The 25,635-nt window shown below is 39.3% G+C and overlaps 2 protein-coding genes across 2 annotated transcripts; one reads left to right on the top strand and one right to left on the bottom strand.

Moving 5' to 3' along the window:
• The first annotated feature begins 623 nt into the window (after positions 1 to 623).
• On the top strand, positions 624 to 22,494 carry psmd1 (proteasome 26S subunit, non-ATPase 1). The gene is made up of 25 exons (XM_077534780.1): positions 624 to 820; positions 1,425 to 1,468; positions 1,556 to 1,629; positions 2,119 to 2,288; positions 2,381 to 2,589; positions 2,682 to 2,825; positions 2,930 to 3,156; positions 3,287 to 3,347; positions 3,440 to 3,568; positions 3,934 to 4,022; positions 4,112 to 4,190; positions 4,261 to 4,434; positions 4,512 to 4,623; positions 4,810 to 5,006; positions 5,129 to 5,224; positions 5,429 to 5,493; positions 12,772 to 12,886; positions 14,379 to 14,495; positions 15,237 to 15,339; positions 19,739 to 19,908; positions 20,750 to 20,842; positions 21,146 to 21,232; positions 21,360 to 21,539; positions 22,111 to 22,262; positions 22,352 to 22,494. Exons 1-24 carry the CDS (start codon positions 805 to 807, stop codon positions 22,255 to 22,257), a joined length of 2,898 nt encoding a protein of 965 aa, XP_077390906.1. The 5' UTR covers positions 624 to 804; the 3' UTR covers positions 22,258 to 22,262; positions 22,352 to 22,494.
• On the bottom strand, positions 6,613 to 10,462 carry htr2b (5-hydroxytryptamine (serotonin) receptor 2B, G protein-coupled). The gene is made up of 3 exons (XM_077534422.1): positions 10,063 to 10,462; positions 8,940 to 9,140; positions 6,613 to 7,739 (listed from the first exon to the last, which is right to left on the bottom strand). The coding sequence occupies exons 1-3, from the start codon at positions 10,319 to 10,321 to the stop codon at positions 6,787 to 6,789; spliced, it is 1,413 nt and encodes a 470-aa protein (XP_077390548.1). The 5' UTR covers positions 10,322 to 10,462; the 3' UTR covers positions 6,613 to 6,786.
• Positions 22,495 to 25,635: the final 3,141 nt, after the last annotated feature.

Below are 25,635 nucleotides of genomic sequence, written 5' to 3'. Positions count from 1 at the left end.
AGAGGGGTGTTGAGTCAAAATTAAATAGTCAAAATGTAAAATAATTATGTAATGAAGTGAATTATATTATATATTTGATAATTTCGTTACTTCATACAGTACTGTATAGTTAATGAATTTTTAAAGTGTTTAATGGCTTCTTCTTTTTTTATTCCATTATTTTCATTCATCATCAGTTTTCATTATTTATTTAAATTATTTTTTTTAGCTCATGGCATTTTACATTTACTAACTTGGCCATCAGGTATTAGTGGAATTAGCATATTTCATTGTAGTGCCATAGTCAAAAGTTTGATGAGGTGGTAAGTGGGATCAGTTATTTAATAAATAGCCTACACAATTTTGTGTATTATCTATATACTTAACATTATGTATTTGTTAAATGCACATACAACTTAACATGATGCTGATTCTGATACTGAAAAGGTGACTGACCTATGTCAGAGCCTTTGTGAAAAAGCCCGTGTTTCAGATAATTAGATTTTTCTGTCTCCATCATTTTTATATCTTTACCCTTATATTTTTAAAAATATAACATTAAGTTATTATGCCAGCGTGGGTCGTTTTCAAAAGCAGAACAGATTGCACACATATTTTAAATCAGGCTGTAACTAGGGCAGCTAAAGTAGACGTCGTCTAGTGTCGGGGACCTTCGGCTTTGTCAAAAAGATTTTAGCAGCGGCTACCTTGAGTTGTAGGTTTGCGTCTCCTGACAGTTTAACGTGGCTAATTCATTAATAAATCCACACGTTTCTACACTGTTAAACACTTAACCCGGGACAGAGGAGGGAACACAGGCTAACCATGATAACATCTGCCGGTAAGTTGCGAGGACGGAAATTATTTTTGCTAGCCTCAAGTTTAGCTAGCTGCCATTGATTTAGCTGAGTCACACAGATGTACTGTATACTGTCAGTTAGCATTTAGCCTACATGATCTCCCAAAAGCTTATTGTCAATAATTTGACACACGAAGGAAGAATATTTACATTAAAATGTAACACCACGTGTTTGAAATACAGTATGGAGGGATTTCTACTACGCTGTGCTGATTTTGACCGGCAACGCGCCACCTAGCCTAACTGCAAGCACAAATTCTGAGTCGGTGAAAACAAAAAACAACTAAACAACCTGTTCACGACCAACCTACTGAAATCCCGATAAAATAGTCATAAACTGCAGGCCTAGAATTCCGATTGCCCGATCAGCCGTTCACGGCAAAATAACGCGAGCAGGCGAGTTGCCGGTCACGAAAAAAATGACCACCGTCTTATAGAAATAGATTACGTTCTAGATACATTTCTTTTGTTGTCTTTCAATAGTGGGAGACACAACTAATCTGTATAAAAACACTCTTGACTAAAAACGTGAAGTAACTTATAACGTTTGGCATAAACATGCTATATATATTTTTTTACCCTCCAGCCGGAATTATTTCCCTCCTTGATGAGGAGGAACCACAACTCAAGGTAGGACACTTTAGATAGCTCAGCTTTGAGCTGCTGCCTTCAAATAAACAAACCTGTTTAAGAAATTGGTTTGAATTCTGTTTGCAGGTGTTTGCGTTGCAGAAGCTTGACTGCCTTGTCAATGACTTCTGGGCTGAAATTTCAGGATCTGTTGATAAAATGTAAGTGGAACACTGAAAACAGTTTTGTGGCAATTTTGTTTGTTTTTAAATAATATTTATTGTGATGATAACACGGTTTGTGATGGAATCATCATAACGTTGCAATGTAACCTGAATCTATATGCAAAAGCATGCCATTGAAGTAGTAAAGCCATAATTTCAGTAAATATTTATTTTCAAAGTAATTTGATTTCTTCCCAAATTTTTGAAGGCATGAAATTTAGTAAAGTCAAAATGCCAGTATTTGTATAAAAATAACATCTTGGTTATTAATATCAAACAATCGTGTAACCATAAGATATTGTATTTTGGGACCATCATAACCTGAGGACACCCAGTGTGTTTTATAAACTGGAAGTATATGAAAATTATATCATGTAAAGGCCAAAAAATTGTCGTCAAACTAAATGTACTTCAGCTTCATTCACATCATTGTGTAAACCTGTATGTTTCTGCAATCATATTTCTTTCTCTCTCTTACACATGCAGCGAGGTTCTATACGAAGATGAGACATTCCGAAACAGAGAATTTGCTGCTCTGGTGGCCTCTAAGGTCTTCTATCATCTTGGCGCTTTTGAGGAATCTCTGAACTACGCGCTTGGTGCTGGGGATCTTTTCAATGTCACTGATGACACTGAATATGTGGAGACCATCATTGGTGAGGGAGAAAAGATTATCACTACAGTATCTCTTACTAAAATGTAATGATGAAGGTGACCCTCCTAATGATTCGCTGTTTCCTCTTGCTAGCCAAATGCATCGATCATTACACCAAGTTGCGTGTGGAAAACGCTGAGATGCCCGAGGATGAAGAGAGGAAAATTATCGACCCTCGTCTTGAGGGCATTGTCAACAAGATGTTCCTGCGTTGCCTCAACGACCACAAGTACAAGCAGGCCATTGGCATTGCTTTGGAAACTCGCCGCCTTGACATGTTTGAGAAGACCATTTTAGAATCGGTAACGCTCCTTTTCAACCCTTTGTAGCTCTTATGAGAGTTATGATTTGTGTTAATGACTGCTAAATGAAATATATGTTTCCTCCTATGCAGACTGATGTCAGTGGGCTTCTTGCCTACAGTCTGAAGGTGTGCATGTCCCTCATGCAAAATAAGAAGTTCCGCAATGAGGTGCTGCGGGTTCTGGTCAAACTCTATATGAACCTAGAGAGGCCTGATTTCATCAATGTCTGTCAGGTAACTACTGATGTTATCTTTTAGTGAATCTTCCAAAACTCGCTCACTCCATTCCGCTGCACCTGGTTCAGCTCTAATCTTTTATTCTCCTACTACTACACTAGTGCCTGATATTCCTGGATGACCCACAAGCTGTCAGCGACATCTTGGAAAAGTTAGTGAAGGAGGAAAACTTGCTGATGGCCTACCAGATCTGTTTTGATCTGTATGAGAGTGCCAGCCAGCAGTTCCTTTCCTCTGTCATCCAAAACCTGCGAACGGTCGGAACACCGATTCCAGCAGTTCCTGGTTCCACTAATACAGGCACTGTGTCCACTACAGATAAAGACAGGTGAGCATGAAGTTAAACAAAACAGTTTGAATAAATATGAATGACTCTCCAATCCTTTGCATTGTAATTAAATGTAAATCACTTTGTTTAGTTACCTGTGAACAGTATATCAACCATTTTCTTTCCCCAGTGATGCAATGGAGACAGATGACAAAGCTGGCAGCTCCCCTGCAGGAAAACCAACAGAGGCGGTAAATAATACTGCAGTGTTTGTTGTGTATGTCTGTAGACAAACCTGAAGTTGGCCATGAACTCATAATCTTGCTTGTAACTACATTCATAGAAAGAAGAGCCCAAAGACCAGAATGCCAAAATGATCAAAATCCTCAGCGGGGAGATGGCCATCGAGTTGCACTTGCAGTTCCTAATTAGAAACAACAACACTGATCTGATGATCCTCAAAAACACAAAGGTGATGTGCGAGTCCGCAGCGACTTTAAAAGAGACCAATGAGTAGGCTAATAGCACGAGTGCAAAATCAAAATAAATAAAATGAATAAACAAGTGCATACTTTTGTCACTGTGATGTATGCAATTGTATCAATATGTCTGTCCTTGCACAAATTGAAATCTGTACTTTTAAATGTCTCCAAAAGCAGTCTTTTCTGTGCCCTAAAACATTTGTATGGACAAAATGCCAAACAGCAATGCCATTGTTTGTGTGGATTTTTGCATATTTTTATTTTGTTTTTTTACCAAAAGTTGGTTCATAGGTGTTTGTTTATTTACTTATTTTTTAAATCTAATTCCCATTTCAAATCTCCCATTTTATTTTAGGATGCGGTCCGAAATTCAGTGTGCCACACAGCCACTGTCATAGCCAACTCTTTCATGCACACTGGCACCACAAGTGACCAATTCCTCAGGTCAGCATTTTAGTCAAGGGGCAAAATGTTCCATAAGAATTGTATCCACAAGTAATGATGTTTCTTAATCATATTCATTGTTTTTACAGAGAAAACCTTGAATGGCTTGCCAGAGCCACCAACTGGGCAAAATTCACAGCAACAGCAAGTCTTGGTGTCATTCACAAGGTAAAGCCAGTAAACACAATTTATTGACATCAGTAGTGTTGTCGTTAGATTTTTATTTCTTCTTCCTTAGGGTCATGAAAAAGAGGCCCTTCAGTTAATGGCCACGTACCTGCCAAAAGACACCTCCCCTGGCTCTGCCTACCAGGAGGGCGGAGGTCTGTACGCTCTGGGCCTCATCCATGCCAATCATGGCGGAGACATCATTGATTACCTGCTCAGTCAGCTCAAAAGCGCCAGCAATGATGTAAGTCGGCCTCTAAATGTTTGAACATGCAAATCCTGATGTGTAACTCGTGCTTCATCTTCTTTTTGTTTTAACAGATTGTTCGCCATGGGGGTGCTCTCGGTCTCGGTCTGGCTGCTTTAGGAACTGCTAGACAGGATGTGTATGATCTCCTCAAGTCAAATCTGTATCAGGATGATGCTGTGACTGGTATGTGAAAACAACACAAGTGGTCATGTTTTAAAAAAAAAAAAAAAAAAAAAAAAACGGGGCCGGCCTCTGGCCTCAACTGATTATCTTTTTTTGCATGATGTTCACGCATCTGATGTGATTTACTGTACAGTCCTACAAAAAATGTTGCACGTCAAGAGTTGGTTATCATGTGTGTCCTTGCAGGTGAGGCTGCTGGCCTGGCCCTGGGTCTTGTCATGCTGGGCTCCAAATCAGCTCAGGCCATCGAGGACATGGTGGGCTACGCGCAGGAGACCCAGCATGAGAAAATCTTGCGTGGCCTGGCGGTGGGAATCGCTCTGGTCATGTATGGACGCATGGAGGAGGCGGATGCCCTCATTGAGAGTCTCTGCAGAGACAAGGTCTCTGAAACTGTTGTATTTTCCACATAGAAGGAAATTTGGTGTTTCTTGTGGAGTGTTTGGCACCAAGTTGTATGAGCATCAAATTGTAGTTTGCACTGTATTCCCTTTCTAATTTTTAGGACCCCATTCTGCGGAGGTCCGGTATGTACACCGTTGGCATGGCTTACTGTGGCTCTGGGAACAACAAGGCCATCCGACGGCTGCTACATGTTGCTGTAAGTGTTTGTTGGTTCACTTCACGGTGTAACAACTTTCAGCTTTTCCCACCAGTCACAGTAATGCTACAAATATGTCCTCTAGATGGCATCTGCATGCTACTATCAATAGGAGGCCTATTGTATTTTGTATGAAGATTCTTTGCAGTGTTTGACAAGCTGCTATATTTGCATTAGTGAGATGTATTCTTCCTTTATCTGAAGGTGAGTGACGTAAACGATGACGTCAGGAGGGCAGCTGTCGAGTCCATTGGTTTTATCTTGTTCAGGTAAGGACCAGAATAAATTATGATAACTTTATCCTACGTTTTTGTAATTGTTTTTTATAGGGCATTTTTCACTATGATGTTGCAGTCAATATAAATAATGTCCCAAAATTGTCTGTACATTATAAAGTCTAAATATTATTATAATTATTATTATTATTATTACTACTACCACCGTATGCTGAAATTCATTGGAAAGAGGAAAAAATAATACATTCTTTAACCCCCCAAAGAAATTTCCCCCCATAAAACGGATGGATGGATTTTCCATGGAGATGGAGAGGAGAGATGGAGAGTTTATAATTCCTTATAAGTCCTTATAAACATGACGTTTAGCTATCTACCTATAGCCGTGTTCCAAAACCAGATAATAATGAGCCATATTTCCAGCAACACAGAAGATAATGTGCAAAAAGCCTGTTGAGCCCTCGTCCTAAAGGTCGTTTTTTGCTTTGATGTGCGAAGAGTGCCTTAATAGGTGTAAACTGTTGATGTGAACAGTCTAGGCAAATGAATGTTTCTGAGGGAAGACAATTCAGTTTAACAACACATTTTATTCAGCATGTTTAGGTGCTTAGTCATGTATCCTTTACATATTTAGATCAATTTGATACAATATTTAGATCAATTTGATACAAAAACAGTTTCAGCCCGTCTGTACAATTTAGGAAATAAAAAATGTATCATCTCTAGAGATGTAGATTAGAAAGTAGCTACATATGGTCTCATATTGATGGTATTACTTCACATTTATAGTCCAAATTAAATGCATTTTGTTGTGTACTGCTGACAGAATGTAAACATTGCAAGAATTAAACATTGAATGGATATGATCCCTCGAAGAATTTCATGCATTATGTGTTTAGTTGAAGTGTTTCTTGACCTTGCAGTTTTAAATTAATTGACAATATGTTCTTTCATGTGTAGTGAACGGTCTGTATGATAACACAAGAGATACAAACTTTTACAAGTAGATTGTTAGCTGTTTGTGTTTCTGAAAGACAACAGTGGGCTGTTTTCCGATATTTTGAGTGATGTAAACACATTTTGGTGGTGGCAAAAGATGACAAAATGCATTATTTGGCAGTTTTGCACTGTAACACATTGTTGGGTCAACCCCAGGAGATGGGTCTAGTTTGAAAGGAAAATACATTAAAAAGTGGCTGTCAAACACAGTCCAGTCAATCCAGCTTTTGAAATTGGCGGCGGTACAACTTATGCGTTTGGAAAAACTCGATTTTCAGCACGATCCAAACCACTTCCTGGTGCTTTCTTGTTGATTGGATGGTTGTAGCTTCATAGACGGCTCACATATTCTTCCTGCTTTGTGTCGTCGTCATCAGCAAAGCGCATTGGGTCTAACACAACACCACTACATGACTGTGTAGGTAGTTGGCATCTCAGCGGACTTGGGTGGCTCACTGTCCCAATGCCATTCCTCATGCCCTTCTTCATGAACAGTTTAGAGTTTTCAGCCATGGAAGATCTAAATGAAATTCTCGTAAGAGTCCGAGCAACGTTTGAGGCCTTTGGATGTCTGTCTGGCCGACGACGTATGCAGGTCTTATAATTACAGGTAATGTAGCGTGTGAATGCCTCCCGAAACGTCTTGTTGAAGAGCGTGTACACCAGCGGGTTGATGCCCGACGATACGTAGCCCACCCACACAAAGATCTCCATTAGCCGGGAGATGATGTTTGCATCACAGCTGGTACATAGCACAGAGGTGACATTAGTGATGAAGAAGGGGCACCACATGACCACAAAGAGGAGGAAGACTATGCCCAGCACCTTTGAGGCGCGCTGCTCGTTGCTTAGAGTCTGCATTGATTTCTTCCCCATGGTGGACATTCTGCGGAAGGAGATTTCGCTAACGTTAGGAGGGTTTGTTGTGCCTATATTGGGGTTTTCTTGCATCTTAGAAATCCTTTCCAGCACATGAAACTGATCAACTTTATTCGCAGTCCCAGGATATTCCCTTTGGAATAATGTGGACACTGTTGGGTAACTGAAGCGCTGAAACACCTTTGATCTGAGTAAATTAACCTTTTTGCGCAGCACGTGGACAGTAAGAAAGTAGATAACCATCATTATGATCAGTGGAACAAAGAATGCTGCCATGGAGCCAAACATGATGAAATCTCGGAAGGTGTCTGTTTTAAGCTGGCATGTGTGGTTGCTGTTGAAGGTAATGTTGTTTCTGGGTTGGTAGTTCCGGAGACCCTTGATTGGAATAGGGATTGCTATACCTGGAGAAAGATAAGAGAAAATGTGTATTAGTCTTGCGACCCTCGCAGGTTTTAATATTATCGTAAGTCAGGGGTGTCCAAACTTTTTCCTCCGAGGGCCACAATAGAAAAATCGACGGATGCGAGGGCCACTTTGAAAACATTTTTTACGTCAAGTTTTCAATCACACCAAAATCAGTCAATCAAGCAAAAAAAAAAAAACTGTTCATGAACAACAACAATTCAACTTTATTTATAAAGCACTTTTAAGAACAGGCATTGCTGAATACAAAGTGCTGTACATAAACATAAATATTGGTTGTGCAGTAATGTTTTAGGATTTGACCGTAGTTTGGGACAGTCAAGTGCCAAACCCACCAAAATTTCTCATCTTTTTGTACTGAAGAGCAACCAAATCCAATTTTTACATTCAGAACAAAAAACTGTCGTATGATGACCTTTATTAAAGCAGTTACTTGGTAATCATTCATGTGATATTTTCACAATTTGGACCTTGACAGAGAGCAGATTTTTGCTTGGAAAAAAAGTTTTTTTTTCTATTCATTAGTCTTGATGAAATGTTGCTTTTTAAATTGCAAACAGTTCATTTGCATATTTACAAAGGCTGTACAGTATATAAAACCAATTTATGCTGAAAAAGGGATGGCAGGCCACAAATGGCTCCCGGACCGTAGTTGACCCCTTGACTCCATGGGGTATATATACCACGGAAGAGGCGGGACTTCCAACTTCCGTGATTTTGCACTTGAGTTTGTTTTCGGTCCGGGTTGCGAACGTGCAACCGAAGGGCACAAAGACGGAAGCACAAGTATTTTGACGCAGCCCACACGTCGCAAACCGAACCGGAACCAAAGCTGATGTGCAAAAACAGTCCCTCCTCTTCCGTGGCATATACCCCATTGTTGGTAACATCGCAGATGTTTGATTTTATTTATTGTGTTTTGCTGTTCGGTATACGGCAAGTAACCCACACAGTGTCCCTCCCATTGCTGCAGAGAATGTAACTGTTTATATTGCATCTGCTTTTATTCCATCCGGCTTGTGTTTATGAGCCTATAAACTGGGTCTGCCATGGATCTTTTGTCAAGAAATGTATTTCAAAACCTTGCCAGTGTTTGAAATTTGTCATTGTAAAGATGGCGGCCGCGATGAGTGAAATGTGTGTGTGTGAAAGTAAAAGATGTGAAGTGATATGCTTACAAATGGATATAAGCCACACCAGTGCTATCTTGACCATGGCCTTGGCTCTGGATTTGTACTGGCTGTGCTGTATGGGCTTCTTGATGGCAATGTAGCGATCCAGTGAGATGGCACACAGGTGCATGATGGATGCAGTTGAAAACAGCACGTCCAGGAAGAGCCAAATGGGGCAGATGAAGTCTGGAAGGGGCCAACCAGAATCTAAAGAGATGGTAGAGAACAACGATTCACAACTGACAGTTATTGAAATTCCTCTTGCAGCAGTTGTATTTCTGGCATTTTTTGTTGTTGTTTCAAGCAGTGGTCTGATCTGGGTAGTCAGTGGGAGCTGTATCACCCAGCAAGGGATTAGAAGTCTCAATATGAAGATCTGTGTTTGTTTATATATGTGAGGTTTGACTCTGCTGGAAAGAGGAGTGGGCATAGGCTGTTAATAGCACTAAAAGCTCTTCAGCAGTCCTGTAGATGTTCTGGAGAATTACAGTAATGTTTATTTTCACTTCCTGGCATTTATTTGGCACTTACAACTTTTATTCGAGCACCTTTTTACTTTTGAGAGTGACCCTTGGATTATTTTTGTGGGTTTGATCTTGGATTCTGATTAGGAACCTTATTTTTTCATACAGATATGGCATTTGTTCTTTGAAAGTTGTCCTCCCTGATTAAAGGCAATGACTACAAGTAATAAATTCTGAATTTTTATTATTATTATTATTATTTTTATTTTTTTATTTTTTTACACATTTGCTCCAAAAGACGTATTTATGATTTATTTATTTATACTAGAGCATTCAGAAGGCTTTGATGCAGCAATGATACTTATTACAAAAATGGCCAGCAGGTGGCAGCAGAGTATAAGAGATCAACCAGGGCCATGTTGCAACAAGCCGTTTTCCCTACAGTTTTAAACAGATTTGTGAATAATAATGAAACTTAGTTACTGTATATTCTAATGCTGAGTGCTGCAAACCGGAAACAGGTAGAAATATACTTCCCGTCAAACCACTTATAAGTCAATATGTTGAAAGGTCAGGCACAAAGCTCAACAAAGTATCGTTTTCCTTCAGTTATTTGTTCTTATACAGTTCTAAACTAATAAATTCTATATACATATTTAACTTACTGTAGAGGACAGTGACCAGTGCAATTGGCATCACCAGGAGTCCCACCAGTAAATCAGCCACAGCAAGTGACATCAAGAAGTAGTTGGTGGCATTCTGCAGTTTCCTCTCCAGTGACACTGCAAGGATAACCAAGATGTTTCCGCCAATGGTGGGAATGATGACCAAAACAATAAGCAGGGCAGCCCACTTTAACTGAACTCCATAGGTTTCTGATAGCGAGCTGTCAGCTTCCAGTGGAGCCACATCTGACGGGGACATAGTGCTGTGAAGGTTCCAGCGGGCCTTATTGTGAGTTTGGGCTCTGATATTTGTGGTTTTGCAGGCTCGGTCAGCATTGTCACAGGTAGCCACTGAGAAGGGCCGGTAGGTAAGCCAAAAAGCTCAGGGGCAGTTCACTGGATGCCCCATACCCTCAGGAAATATATTATTTAATAAAATACAGACAGCCTCCGGATGATTGTGGAAAAAATCTCCCGTATCGTTAATCCATAGACATGAAGTATTTCCACAGGGAGACACCAGCTGGAGTCCTCATGTTCCTTCGTTTTCCCTGGCAGGTTATGCTATCCACTATTTCCACCTGTAATGGCAAATGGATCCTTCATTGGAACAGAAATGTATATTTTCTCAGTAATAATATGACAACAGAAATTGGTTGTCAAAAGTGAGAACATTTAATTTTTTTTTATAGGTTGTAAAAATTGTGAAAATGTAATTTTCTTAAAACCAAATTACAAATGCTGAAAGAGTGTGCCTTAAATATTTCTGAGAATGTCCGAGTCAAGTAAGAAGTCTTATTTAACTCTACATCCAGTATAGTGATGGATTCAAAAAGAAGACATCCTTAAACACACTTAAAATGTCCTGCGTAACTTTACAAAGGCTTCTTACCTCTCCTGAATGAGTTGCTCATAGATGTTTCAGCTCTTGAGGTTCCCATCCAAAAAGACTTGCAAGACAGCAACATTATATTTGTAGCCCTCCCAAGTGAGAACATGAGACAATTCTCTCCATGCCCATGATGGGCGATTGCTTTTCAGTCCAAAATGTCTGGCTATGCATCACCTCCCATGATCGCAGCTTTCGAACTTTCAGATGTTGTGGCTTCTGCCTACCTCTTTTCTTCTCACTCTCCAGCCTCTAAAGAGCTTGCAATCGCTCCTTCTTGCTCCCCTCTCTCTCACCCCCTCCCTCACCTCAATGTTGGTGAGTCACATATGAATGTCTTCATGGTGGCCACGTGCCAGTGGGTTCCTGGGGGTCATTTTCTTCAACCCAGTCGCCCCACTGTTTAGATTTGTCATTTTCTGTTCTGTCCTCCATTAGAAGTTACACAAACACTAGCAGACCGAACTGTTAATGCATTTACCGGTATACATTCCTCTCTATCTGTACACTTAAAATTCCGTTTTGACCATTTTGACGATTGGAGCCACAAAGGTCTTTGCAGTCGCAGTCGATGTTAAAAGCAGATGTGAGGTATTGAAATATGTAAAAGACTTGACAGATGGTGGATGATTATTTTCCGCACACGGAAATGTGAAAAACGTGAGCAGTAAATGTGTGTTCCCTTATATGTCCTTAAAGGGTAGTAGCCACACTTTCGCCAAAATATTTTTCTTATACATGCAGTGCTTACCTATAAAAGTCATACTATATGATGTCTTGTTTATTACAACACTGCCCAGGTTTGTCCAGTCTGTATTTGAACGATAATGTGTCACAGCCAGGAAGCATGTTAAAAGATCTTATCTGTGAAGTATTGCCACAAATACATCGATCAGCTGTTTTCCCGCCACTTTGATTTACTATGTGATGTTCCTTCCAAAGGCCTGGAATATGTCGAGCGGAGGGGCGATTAAACCACAGCTGTATCAGCTGCTGCCACTCCTCTTGATACATTTGAGACACGCGCACCATGATTTAGTACTTAATTAAACAGGCCAATGATACATTCAGAGGACATCACAGGTGGTTTTGGAGGACGTCATCTGACTACCAGAATAGAACACTTGATCTCTGTAAATTAAATCAAAAGGCCATCTAGATCTGTTGTTGAACGCCATGTGAATCAAGTTTGATCCTCTGGTGTGTTTGAACTCTTGAGTCCAGAAGCAGTTGCTAGCATGTGCAAGAAACTTTTCTTTGTTAATGTGGGCTTGACACAAACACACAACAACACAATGAGAATTATATATAATCCCAGAATTGCCTTAGCGATCAATAAAGTAACTCCTTAGCCGTCTCCGTCTTCAGGTTCTTCTGTTGCTTTCCACAGCATGTAGTCACTCAGGCCTGTTATGTGTTCAACAGCTTGGAACAATGGAACACCTCCATTGCACCAGTTTAGCTCTTAGAAGTGTAACAGGATTTGCAAATCACATCACATTGTGTTTTTCTTAATACCAAACACAGTATTTCATTTTTTTCCCGTCATGGTTGTGTACAGAAACAAATTCCTTCTTTTTGAAAGATGGCCCGAACAGACGTTCCCTAACACAGCTAGATCTACAGTCTGGCTGTGGCGCTTTGAGTTCGTCTGACTCATTTGTTCAATCCCTAAAACACATTCTTTGGAACAAATCGTGTTGACAGACTTTTCATACAAAGCCTTCAACTTATAGTATGATAAATGTCGGTATGAAAACCAGCTTGTGACTGTTTGTTTGTGCCTCCAATACCACCATTATTTTCACTTGTCTTTTCAGAACTCCAGAGCAGTGTCCGAGTGTTGTGTCCCTTTTGTCAGAGAGCTACAATCCTCATGTTCGTTGTGGTGCTGCCATGGCTTTGGGCATCTGCTGTGCTGGAACAGGCAACAAGGTAGGATACCTCATACTGTAGTATCTTAAAATAGTAACGATACATTTCCACAAAGGTTAAATTTAGGACCTGCAGGATACTGAAAATATGAGAAGTAGAAATGTCACTTAAAGGGGAAGTCAACACAAAAAAATTCTCAACAATTTTCAAAAGTTCTATGCAGCCCCACTAGTCTAAATGCGGTATTTTGGTTAATATTGTATTATTGGAATATGAGTTGAGCATCAAAATACAGCAGTTTTTATCTATCAGAAGGCGGTCATTTTGCTACTTGCTGTTGGGTGAAGATGACATCACAGTTGCTCAGGTTTCGGGTCACAACCAATCACAGCTCAGCTTCAGAAAACGGGTGAGCAACATTGATGTCCTCTTCAGTCGACAGCAAGTGACAAAATAGCCGCCCCTGTTATGGATAAAAACAGCTGGATTTTGCTGCTTAACACGTATTCCACAAATGTAATATTAATCAAAATGTCACGTTTAGACTAGTGAAGTCACATATAACATTATTGTCAAGAAATGTTTGACGTTCACTTCCTCTTTAGCTCTAAATAGCAACAAACCTTGAATGAGTTGTCCACAGTTACCAAAGTAAATGCCAATAACCTGATTATAATTAACCAATGTAAGTGATGCCTTCATTAGTTTTAAAAGCACCAGGACGAAAAGGCCTGGCTGAGTGTTTATGCACTGCTGCCCAAGCTTATTAAGTCCTTTATTGGAAAAGTGATGGTGTGGTGGCGAGAGAAGTAGGTCGCCTATTTAAAGGAATCAATTATTTTCTTGTAATTTATACAACTGGTCCTTTGGAAATTGTTGCTGCGACATTGTAGCCTTTGTGCAGAAAAAAGGAGGGACTTTGTTGATTATATTAGCTAAGGAGGAGTTTAATAATTATTTGAGTGGATGATTATTTGATATATTCCTGCCATTATCTGGACTACTTGTATTATTTACACTATTTCATGACCACCAGAATTTTTCCATATTAATTTTACATTTCCCTGACCTAAGTAACCAGTGAGGATGAGCATGATGTGCTCAGCTTTACTTTCTAACTTGTTGTCACATGACACAGAAGACATGTTATGACGTGAGCCTCTTCTCTCACCTTGACTGGACAAAGTGGTCGCCTCCCTCCAAGCTTCTCCGTAACGTAAACGTTACAAGCCCTTAACGCTCAATGATCTGCAGAGTGCGAACTAGAAAAATCATCTTTATAGGAGCAAACTGTGGAAGGCAGTTCTTGTTTTAACTGTCATACGGTCGTCCAGGGCAACCAGATATGGATGCCACTAATCTCATTAATTAGTATGGTCTTGTTTCCTCTGTTAATAATGTTTGTCCTGCACACATGCCCCCCTGTTGCACCAATGTTGCAGTTACAAATGACAAATATAAAATGTTTCTATTAGTAACCTTTTTTGGTGAGAACATGAGTTGAAGCAAGTAATGCATTTTTTTTTTTATATTGTGATGGTTGTTTATGCAGGAGGCCATCAATCTGTTGGAGCCCATGACCAACGACCCAGTGAACTACGTGAGACAAGGCGCTCTCATCGCCTCTGCACTCATCATGATCCAGCAAACGGAAGTCACCTGCCCCAAGGTTTGTCTTGTCTGTTTCGTTATCTTAATGGACATCCTAGACTGCAACTCATCTTCATGGGGAGGAAAAAAAAACAAAAAACATTCAGTTCAATGAGCAGTTGTAAACAGCCTTATTGTTTTGTATAGAAGGAAAGCAAAAGGAAAAAAAATAGTTTGAAATCTCAAGGTTGCGCTTCAAGCTTTAGGAAGATGGAAAAAAAAAACATGTCATGGTGCAGCTGGAAAAGAACTCGTCCTAGCACAGCTTCACATACTCGCCCTGCAAGCACCTAATATATTGTCACAGACAGTTAAGAAATGCCAGACACCTTTTCAGACTCCTCAACTGTACCGCAAAACTTTTTTTTTTCCCTAAACAAAGGTCCTATGCAGAATTGTGCATGTCTCTTTTTTTCAAATAGTGAAATTTCCCGCAATATTGCATCCATATTCCATCCATCTACATAGTGTCTCTAGTTGCAGACAACAGCTTTATGTTCCTTATGGTATAGCCCCCCCAAAAAAATAAATCAACTTGCACTTGCTGTACTCCGTCACTATCCCCCTGATAGTGACGGAGTATGTTGCTTTGCTGATGCTGATGTTGCTTTTATGTTTTTTGCACAGCAAAGTAATTCAGCAGCCTTATTCGAGCCAAGTCTGTCGCCTCATCTATGTAAAGAAATGACGAGCTGATGCTTAAAGTGTTCAAGCAGATGCAAGTCACTTGGATATTATTAATACACCTTTTTGTCTACAGGTGAATCAATTCAGACAGCTTTACGCGAAGGTTATCAACGACAAGCACGATGATGTTATGGCCAAATTTGGGGCCATCTTGGCCCAGGGAATCCTCGATGCAGGTCAGTCTATATCATATTATATTTAACTCTTATTAAGACACACTCCCAAAATGTTGGATAAATTTGGATTTCAACTAAAGTTTTCAGGGAAAATATGACTCAAAGGTTAAAAACAATGTCACAAAAGATGTCAGCAAATTGTGAGACTTATTCTCCACAACACCTGAAAGAGGAATTTATTAAAAATATTTTGTGTTGTGACCACGAATGGGTACCAGCGATGCCAATGAGAAAAAGTATGATCCACGCTTCCTCTGTGTGGCCTTTTCAGTGGAAAGGACATTCATTCCCTATTAAACCTTTTGTGTTGGGGATCAAACTGACAGACGATGCGAAAACTGTAATCACACTCTAAAACAAGCACTGTTGTGTGAACATCAGTCGGCGGGTTTTGTACGAGCGTCTCCTAATTTGAGTTCCTTCAGGCAAGCAGCTTCCACGCCTGACCACCCGCACAGTGTGACTCTGGAACAGATCCCATTAAGGCTCATTAGCGGCCGGCGTTTAGCGCGGCTCTGCTCCGCTCTCGGCCATATGGCCCGTCGCTGTCCCGCTGCTAATTGGGTTTGTCTGATCGCCTCTGCCGTTGCTTGTGGACTCGAGCGCACAAAAATGGTCACACTCGCACTGACACAGAACCAATGTTCCCTCTAATTTTCCGTGTGACTGTGCATTCACGCAAACTTCTTGAGCAATCCATGGATTACGGTGAGCGACATCCACGGATTTATATACAGACTGGCAATGCCACTTATTCACCGTAACGAGAAGTGAAGCCACTGGCAGCCATCTTACGTTGCCACCCACTAACTTGAAAACATTCGTTTTCCCGCAGCGTTTTCATGTTAATTTACTTTCTCCACAGTGAAATGCCACCGTGTGTGGCGTATGGTTGTACCAATAAGACTGCAAGAAGCGCTACATGCACATTTCATTGTTATGAAATTAACGCATATATAAATTTTCTCTTATAAGCTATATCTGTGAGGGCTATTCAAAGACTAGTCTGCATCATGTTGTCAGGACCATGAACAATTAAATGAACATAAAGGCCATCACGATAAAATTAGCTGTGAAATATAAACCCAACTGAGTCCATTTATATACAGTAAGCTCTTGACAACATCAGACATATGCACATGGCAGCCAAACCAGTATTACACCTGTCCAAAACCTGAGATCATAAATTGTATGTATGTTTGTATGTATGTTTCAAAAAAATTCAAACCACTTGTACGTCAGGTGTCAGACGATTAGATTCAGCCCTGGTTTGTTACTTGTTTTCACAGGTTATTTTAAGCATAATTAAGTCTCAAAACATTTTTTATAAATATGGGCCAACATCGTCCACTCAAAAATAATGGAAAACGTAATTTATTAAAACGTGAACATTTCCGAACCGCGTGAAGAGCCTCATTGAAGAGGCTCGTAAACTACGCCCATATTTGCACCTGAATGGCGCTATTGCGTGTCGCAGTCTCGTCAGTGCCGAGTGTGAGTGTTTGTATTATGTATGCATGCTTCACAGTGCAGTAGAACAACTGTGTGCACACCCAAACTGCTATTAAAACTGTAAGTGAAGTGGGAATGGTGTCCTGTTGTCTGCGTGGTACGCGCGCCGGCTGGCGTCGCCGTCGTGACGTAATGCCCATTCATTTTGAACGGAGCCGCTCCGTCCCACAACACAAACATGGCTGTTCCCCTTGCATTTAACATTTAAGCTTTTTTTTGTCATATTTTACTTTCCCACTACATTAACCACACGTACTATATAAAATTTTAATTTGTTTATAGGAAGATAATATAAAAAAAAAATACAAACAGTAAATGCAGCTGCAGGTTAAGATATATTTTTATTTTTATTTTATTTTTTTTTATTATTATTACTGCGCTGCAAGACATTTGCTGTGCGCTGAGATGGTGAGAGCACTGCACAATTGCGCACGTGCGCAGCTGAGAGGGAACATTGCACAGAACACAGCAATTTTTTGTCTCAAACATGTAGCGATGTCTCAAACCCTCCTGGTTGCTTTTAGTTGTTGACAATGGACAACAGCCAAGTCCTTCGTCAGCATGCCATGATGACCTCGCGTGAGAGCATCCAGACGATATCGTTTTTCACACTGCTCCCGCCTCCCTCCAACTTGCATGCTTGGTGTTGTGGCACCTGAAATTTAAACACATCCAGAGAGGAAACGCTTAAGTGCATATTTTCTTGTTTACTTCTTGGAAGTTTTGAGGTGTGATGGGAATTGTATTTACCGTACTAATTTGTCAGGCGGAGGAGATTAGCGCTCAGTTACATAATCACCATGCCTCATTACCAAGGAAATGTCAGTTCCTGTTTCATGTTCTTCTCACTTATCTTTATTCTCCCCAATGTCCTTCACCAATAGAAAGAAAGCATTTGTTCATTTGCACTTTAACTTTCAAAAGCATGTACTGTATTTTGATGGCATCCCGCAGACATACGGGTTGTTGATTAAAGTGGGACCTCTAAGTTCCAACGCAATCTGTTCAAGGATGCCACTTCTTTGAATTTAGATCATATTTTCCCACAGGAAAGAGTAAAAATAAGTTGTCCTGTCTTATTCGTAAATTAGATGTCACACTGTACTGGGACTAACCTCCTGTCTGGGGAACTCGCTGGTCAAGTGTTCTTAACCTGTTGCCACATTTTGAAGAGACTCTTAAGATGCATTCCTGGCAATGTGACTGTCAGCGGATTGGAAGAGTTTCAACGCTCGCTCAAGTTACTCTGCCAGCTCTAATTTAGTTGATTGACCTCGAATAAGAGAGTGAGTTACCTCTATTGTTTTGGTTGATTTCATTTGAAATGGTATGACCCGCTCCCCTTGAACCATCATTTCTGTTCATCATGACAGGACATGACCGATTTCATCCTGGTTCCCTCCTATCCGTCCTTCCTGTCGCTTTCTTTGCCTCTGAACTCTTCAAATCAACCCTATTGTTTGCCTCTGATATGAGGAGGGCGTTCCGCTCAACATTTGTCATTAGGCTTTACATGAGCAGGATTTATGGGGCTGGTCAATGACTTAAAAAAATTTTTTTTAAATCTCAAACCACGGATCTGATCACATGATGGAGCAATATTCTATTCAAAAAGCTGTTTTTTTACTATACTGTATATTTCTTTTAAAAAATGAGGCTTTAGGTGATTAGGATTTTTGGAGTCGATCAGCAAGTTTGTTAAAAATAATAATAATAATAAATAATCACCAACTCAGTCAGAAGATGATGAAATGTATCTACTTGAGCAACTTGTATTACGAACCCCTGCCATAATGAAAATGCCCATTGAACATGCATTGGGAAAAAATAGTAAAGATTCTTTTAAAAAAAAAAAAAAATGCTGATTAAACATGAAATATAACATGTAATCTCCTTCTCTGACATAAATGGGGGGAAAAAATAATGCATGAACATTGGTGGTAATTCAGGTGGCCGGTAGTTTTGCTAAAATGTAAAACTATGCCAAATTTTCTTGCAATCTTGATTTACTTACCAGCTACCCCAAAAAGCTCCTGGTTTTTGTTTTTGTTTGGGGGTTTTTTGGCTCGTATTGGAAGCTTGGCAGTGTTACATTGTCCACGTTTGTTCATGTCTTACTTCACGGAGCTGATCAATGACGTCATAGATTGATCGCGCAAATTACAGTGGATCACTGATTTTTCATCAAATACAAAATACTGGCCGATATCTACTCAGTTGATCAGATTGGTGTAAGATCTATTTTTCACGCTATTGAGATATTTTCAGTTTAATAAGTTTTCTTTATTTTTTATTTTATCTTTTTATATCCAGCATTTTTTTCTGATCCAACAAGGATTTATTTTTGGCCCAATAAATAGACACAACATGTAGATGAGGCATTTGTGATTTAATACAGGATGTTACAGACAATGCATTCTTGGCTTTTGGACTTTCCATTACAGTCTGTTTGTTGTCTATAAGCCACAACGTGATCAATAGATCACCGGTCTCGACTTTAACCTCTCACCTGCTGTCTCTTGTGCCAAGTTTCAAAGGGTTTGGTCCACAGTCAATCACCAATCACAATGCATCACGCTGATGAATGTTTTGTTTTGTTTTTTATTATGTTGTATGGCCTCTCCACATTCGATGATGTAAGGCGACATCATCCAACTGTTGTTTGCAAATGGTTGTTTTGTCACACTTGGTGTGTAAATGTGCCATCCTTGTGTTAACTGCTCATCGCCTGCACTCTGACTTCAATTTTTCAATATTAAACCGCTGTTATGGTGGGCTGTGCAGTCGGTATCAAAATACAGCACTGGCTAATTTAACCTCGCACGACAACACTTTTTCCATAAGCCCCCTTGAACACAATCATTTGTGCAGTTGTTTTGTGTCGTAGGTGGGCGAAACGTGAGCATCTCGCTTCAGTCCAGGACCGGCCACACACACATGCCGTCAGTGGTGGGCCTGCTCGTCTTCACCCAGTTCTGGTTCTGGTTCCCCCTCTCCCACTTCCTGTCCTTGGCCTTCACGCCCACCGCCATCATTGGCCTGAACAAGGACCTTAAGGTACTGACTCTGGACCACGGAATATTTTCACAGGCTTTACATTTTCGTTCCTGTTTTTTTAGCAGATGGAGATTTCATAAGTAACCCTCACCATGTTAAACTCAATGTTAGATGTTGTTCACCAGTCCTTAGAAGCGGGTTTCTGCAGGTCATTAAAAATGAGAAATGTTGCTTTTTAAATAACATTTAAAACAACAACATTCAATTCAATGTCCAGAGGCACAAAAAAATTCAAATACAATTGATGTAAAAAATAAAATACAAACAAACAAAAAAACCATTGAACAAAACGGCCTAGAGTCTACAAGTTGCATCATATTCCAAACACCAATTGCTCTGAATTTGAAAAGATAAATGTGCTCTTCCTGTCACCAATGTCCAACATGAAACACTAAACACTAGTTTTAATATCACAATATTGCCCTTATCATTACATCCCTAGTGCTTATACAGTGCGATGTGGACATTAAATTCATTTTTTACTTTGATTGGAAAAACAAAAACATTAAATTCGACTTCCTGATACCTGAAGAAGCTGTCAAGTTTAAAAACATAACGCAAGCTGGAGATGTTTCTCTCTGCCGCATGAATCAAAGCTGCGGATCTGCTTTAAGTCTAAACGCATACTTGACCTTAACAGTTGAACAACAATATCATTAATAAAGTCCACCACAATGAGCATCCATCATCTTCTGACTAGCATGTGTTTTCCCCTTTAAAAGAACGTGAGCTAAGTAGTTTAAGGGAAATTCACGGTCAGTTGCTCATTTTTTTTGTAAGTGAGGCAACTTCTAAATTCAGCAGGATATCAAATAATCTTTGCTCACTTGATCCTGTTCAGATGCCCAAGGTGCAGTATCGCTCCAACTGTAAACCTTCCACCTTCGCCTACCCGCCAGCTCTGGAGGTTCCCAAGGAGAAGGAGAAAGAGAAGGTGAGAAAGACACAAACGTCTCTAAGCATATAGTTTTGTTGCCTTCTCAAAATATTAGGGATGGGTATCAATTCTATTTTCCCCAATCAATATGATTTCCATTCACAAGACTCCTGCTCGATTCGGTTTTTGGTTTTTCACGATTCGATTCCCTTACAAAAACTTAAGATGAAAAAAAATTGGCCTTTTATATTCTATTTTATTAAGAATTTATGAGGAAAAAGATTTTATTTTATTTATTTGTATTTTTTCGAACACAGCCCTGCAAAATATATTTGATGTGAGTTTGTGTATTCCCGGCAGGTCTCCACTGCTGTTCTCTCCATCACGGCCAAAGCAAAGAAGAAAGAGAAGGAAAAGAAAGAAAAGGAGGAGGAGAAGATGGAAGTGGTGAGTGCTTTAACACGTGACGAAATCCTCCTTCAGATCTTGTATTGTCATTTGTTGGCCATCAAATGCGCTGCAAAGTCAAAGAAAGAAGCCCAAACCCAACGTGCTCTTCCCCATGTCGCCACAGGAGGTGCAGGAGGGCGAGAAGGAGAAGGAGAAGGAGAAGAAGGATGAGGAGAAGGAGAAGGAGAAGAAGAAGGAGGCGGAGCCAAACTTCCAGCTGCTGGAGAACCCGGCCCGGGTGATGCCGGCCCAGCTCAAAGTCCTCAACATGCCGGACACGTGCCGCTACCAGCCCTTCAAACAGGTAAACGCGCACAAATCACTTCAATCTGACAAAATAAGAAAAGAAAATGTCATGAAAATGACATTTGTGATCATTGTTTTAATTTTCGCTTTATTTTTACTTTTGTCAGGTTCAAGTTATTTCTGTGCCCACTGTTTTTTGTTGTTGTTGTTGTTGTTGTTGTTTTTTGTTTTTGTCTTTCCTGAATGTTGCATGCAGCAGCAAAACATTCAGCCAATAAAAGAGCGCCACTCAATGGCGCCTTCTCTAAACGCTTGAACCAATCGGCACGCAGCGCCATCCAACAAAGAGGAAGTCCTCATTTGATTGGTCCGCTCTCCTTGTAAGGCTTTGTTTTGTCATTGGGAGGAAGTGAAGACTTTTATAGACCTGGCTGGACATCTGCTCCGTGTTCGCTTGCACTTCAAGATTAATAAACACGCGCATCAGCTTTCATTCATGAAAGCACCATTTTGCATTCCAACAACTATATTATTCTGGGCCACACGCGTCAGCATTTCCAGAAAATTAATGAGGACCGTTAAATGTTTGTATTCATGACACTTTTTTTTTTTTTTTTTGTTTTGTTTAGCTGCACACAGGCGGCATCATCATCATGAAAGACACCAGCGAAGAAGAGGAGGAGCTGGTGGAGCCCGTCTCGGCTCATGGGCCCAAAATCGAGGAGGAGGAGCAAGAGCCTGAGCCACCCGAGCCCTTCGAGTACATTGACGAGTAGATCAGGTACGGGAAAAAGAATATGTTCATGAACTTTGGATCCCTGCTGAGCTGATGTATGGATTTACGTGTATTTATCTTGTCCTTGTCTTTAGGCCTCAGAAGAGATGTTGTCCTTCTGATCACTCACACTTTTGTTTGACTCACTTTGTTCCTCCCGTTGGTTAGGCAGGAGACATTTGACATGTTCATCTTGTATTTTCTTGTGTCCATACAATAAAAAGGCATATATACAACAGAGTGATAGTTTGTTTGTATTTGATATTTGTCAACATCCACTTAAGTGGGTGCAAATATGAAAAATTCCATTGGTCAATTTTATTATTGGGGATTATATAGTAACAAGAATGTTTAAAATAAATAAAATAAAAATCCAAAAATGAAAAGTTCCATTGGAAAGGGGATTATATAGCAACAAGAATGTTTGTTTAAAAAAAACAAATAAATAAATATATCCAAAGACAAATGTGTATTTTAATGTAAATAAAATGTTTTATTTAAATAGGGGATTATATAGCAACAAAAATGTATAAAAAAATAAAAATCCAAAGAAGAAAAGGTTCATTGGAAAGGGGATTATAGAGCAACAAGATTCTTTGTTTAAAAAACAAATAAAGCATCCAAAGACAAAATGTTCCATTGGTCAGTTTTATTTAAGTAGGGGATTTTATAGCAAAAATGTTTATTAAAAAAAAAAAAAAAACACACAAAGAAGAAAAGGTTCATTGGAAAGGGGATTATATAGCAACAAGAATGTTTATTTAATATATATATACATATACTAGGGGTGTCACGATTCGCCAACTCCACGATTCGATTTAAATTTCAATTTTGGGGTCACGATTCGATTTTTTCCTGATTTTTTTATTTTTTATTTTTTTTTTGCGCTCCCCCACTTTATAACACAGAGGCATATGCTTCTGTAGGCTAAGGCTAGTCTATGATCATTGGTTCTATTCATTGTACAGTAAATCTTATTTCAAAAGATCGGCTACATATAGGTGATGCAATTTCCATTATTTTTGTGTAAATTTAAGTAATATATGATAATTGACATTAGGCAGGAATGATCAAATTCAAAGAATTTATTTACAATATAAAGTTAACCGGGGGGGCATTGAATCGTGTGTCCTCTTCTATTTCGATGCTCGAAATCGTGACGTAATTTCGATCGATTTCGAGAAAAAAACGAAATCGTGACACCCTTAACATATACATATACATATAAAGAGAGAGAGAGATATATCAAAGACAAAAAAAAAGTTCAATTGGTCAATTTTATTTTTAAGAAGGGGATTCTATAGCAAGAATGTTTTTTAAAATTTGATCTTTATCCAACTTGTCTATGAAAATAAGTAATTTTCCCCCCCTTCAGCGCTCTTGCTCTTCCTTTTTAGTCAATCCAGCCGTCGACCCCACCATGTCAACAGACCAAAAACTATGCAGGAATTGATTCTATTTTCATCTCTATTTGCTTTCAACATGCCAAGTTTCCAGCCCCAGTTGGCTGGACGGGCGTGCTTTCATTTGTAATGTGGGGGAACATGAGAGACACAAGATGTTTCCTGTGTGACACAGCACATTGTTCACTTTGGACCGAGTTGGGAAATTGGCCAGAATTTGTCAGGAGGAGATTTATAGTTTCATCCTTGCATATGTCACCTCATCCATGTCTTGTTGGTGAAGAGCAGTTGCGTGACCGTTCGAAGGCGCGCTCGGATGAGTTTGGTGTTGACGAGATTCCCATCAAACATGCGAGTTCCTTCTCCACCATGGAAGGTTTTTCCTTCACAGAAGAACGGAAGCCGCTGCGGCTCCTCGAGGCTCCCGGAGACGGTTTGCAGATTGCAGTAGGTGGTCCAATTCTTGGGCCAAGTTACTTCGCGTTCCCTCATTCTTCTTTCCCCCTTCATGTCCATCCGCTTGTAGACGTGACAGACAGATGGTGTCTTTCTCTGAAGATTTGATAGTGATACTGAACTGAGTGCATATTCAGCAGATAATCTCATTAAATTTAGATGCTTTCCACAATCACAGCATGAAGTTTGTACATTAAAATGTCACCGGGTTTTTGGTGGTCGAACTTCTACTGAAGTATAACTTGATGACAACTCTGGTGAACACTTCATGCATCGACACCTTTCCTAATATAACTATTCTTTTAATATTAGGAGGACTTCATTTTTTTCTGTTCTGATTTTTTTTTTTCTTAAGTTCAGTTTTTCAATCGAATGTTCATAGTTTATAACCCCCCCCCAAAAAAACAACAAAAAAACTGTTACAACTTAATTTGTCTGTTTTGTTTTGGGTTTTTTTTTTAGCTTCATTCAACTTTTACAACTCTTGAAACATAAAAAAAAATGAATGTTTATATTTTATTCTGTCTCCCTACCAAAAACATTAACTTAATTTGCATCTAATTGACTTTTTTTTTTTGTTTTTTTTGCTTCATTCAACTTTTGCAACTCTTGCAACTTCATTTTTTTTTTAAACAAAAATATAATTTTCAAATACATCAACTATCTTCAAAGTTGCTTCCCCTTCAAATACAACTTTATTTTTTAATATAAATAAGTACATTCTCTGGAGAATTAAAACTTTATTCTCCTAATACTACAACTTAATTTCTATCAATGTAGCACGTTATTTTCTGGAGTAACAGATTTATTCATGAAATAAATACAACTATATTGCATAAAAATGAAAAATGTTTTCCTAATTTCGACTGACTTTGACATATATCCCAACATAACATTTTTTTTTTTTACACTATTAACTAAAGTCAACATTTCTCATAGAACTGTTTTCCTTAATACTTTATTTTTGTAACGTATTTTTTTAATATTGATTTTTTTTCAAGGAATATTATTTTTGTAAAAAATAATACATTTTGATGTGAGATCTCATCTTAAAAAAAAAATAATATTCTGATATATTACATCTGTATCATAAAATTCTGTCTTTCACTTTTTCCAACTTTTGTCTTGTTCAACTCACGTCTCAGTACAATTTTGCTTCTAAAAATTCTAAAGAAAACATTTCAAGTAAATTATTTTCCTTTGCAAAAGAACTTTCTTGGCAAAATTTGTTTTTATCAAATCGTGAATTTTTCCTCTTTTAAAAATCACGTTTTTTCCTTTAATATGATCATCTAAACGACATTTTTCTTACAGGTCAAGAGCACCAATTCAATCAAGTCTGGGTAAAGTGCGTATGCGATCAGATCCAAGTCCTGTAAGAGATTTGTCTGGAGTGAAAATCCAGTGCGTGATGTGATGTCTCACTCGCCCGTGAAGAGCGCTGACTCATCTCAGATGCACACTAGCGCTCGTTCCAAGACTTGTGCTTCTTGGTACTTGGATATCTGGGACCTGTTGAA

The sequence above is a fragment of the Festucalex cinctus genome, chromosome 10 (genome assembly GCF_051991245.1).
Source record: "Festucalex cinctus isolate MCC-2025b chromosome 10, RoL_Fcin_1.0, whole genome shotgun sequence".
NCBI classification, from domain to species: domain Eukaryota; kingdom Metazoa; phylum Chordata; class Actinopteri; order Syngnathiformes; family Syngnathidae; genus Festucalex; species Festucalex cinctus.
The sequence above is the reverse complement of the archived record's forward strand: the minus strand, read 5'-3'. Positions and strand labels throughout refer to the sequence as shown.

Bases quoted from the DNA above. Each gene is read 5' to 3' on its own strand.
- psmd1 (XM_077534780.1), top strand. The intron at 2,289-2,380 runs GTGAGGGAGAAA...TCCTCTTGCTAG, and splicing joins ATATGTGGAGACCATCATTG to CCAAATGCATCGATCATTAC. The intron at 5,225-5,428 runs GTAAGTGTTTGT...CTTTATCTGAAG, and splicing joins GACGGCTGCTACATGTTGCT to GTGAGTGACGTAAACGATGA.
- htr2b (XM_077534422.1), bottom strand. From the start codon at position 10,321: ATGTCCCCGTCAGATGTGGCTCCACTGGAAGCTGACAGCTCGCTATCA. The intron at 9,141-10,062 runs GTAAGTTAAATA...CCATCTCTTTAG, and splicing joins ACTGGTCACTGTCCTCTACA to ATTCTGGTTGGCCCCTTCCA. The intron at 7,740-8,939 runs GTAAGCATATCA...ATCTTTCTCCAG, and splicing joins GGTGTGGCTTATATCCATTT to GTATAGCAATCCCTATTCCA.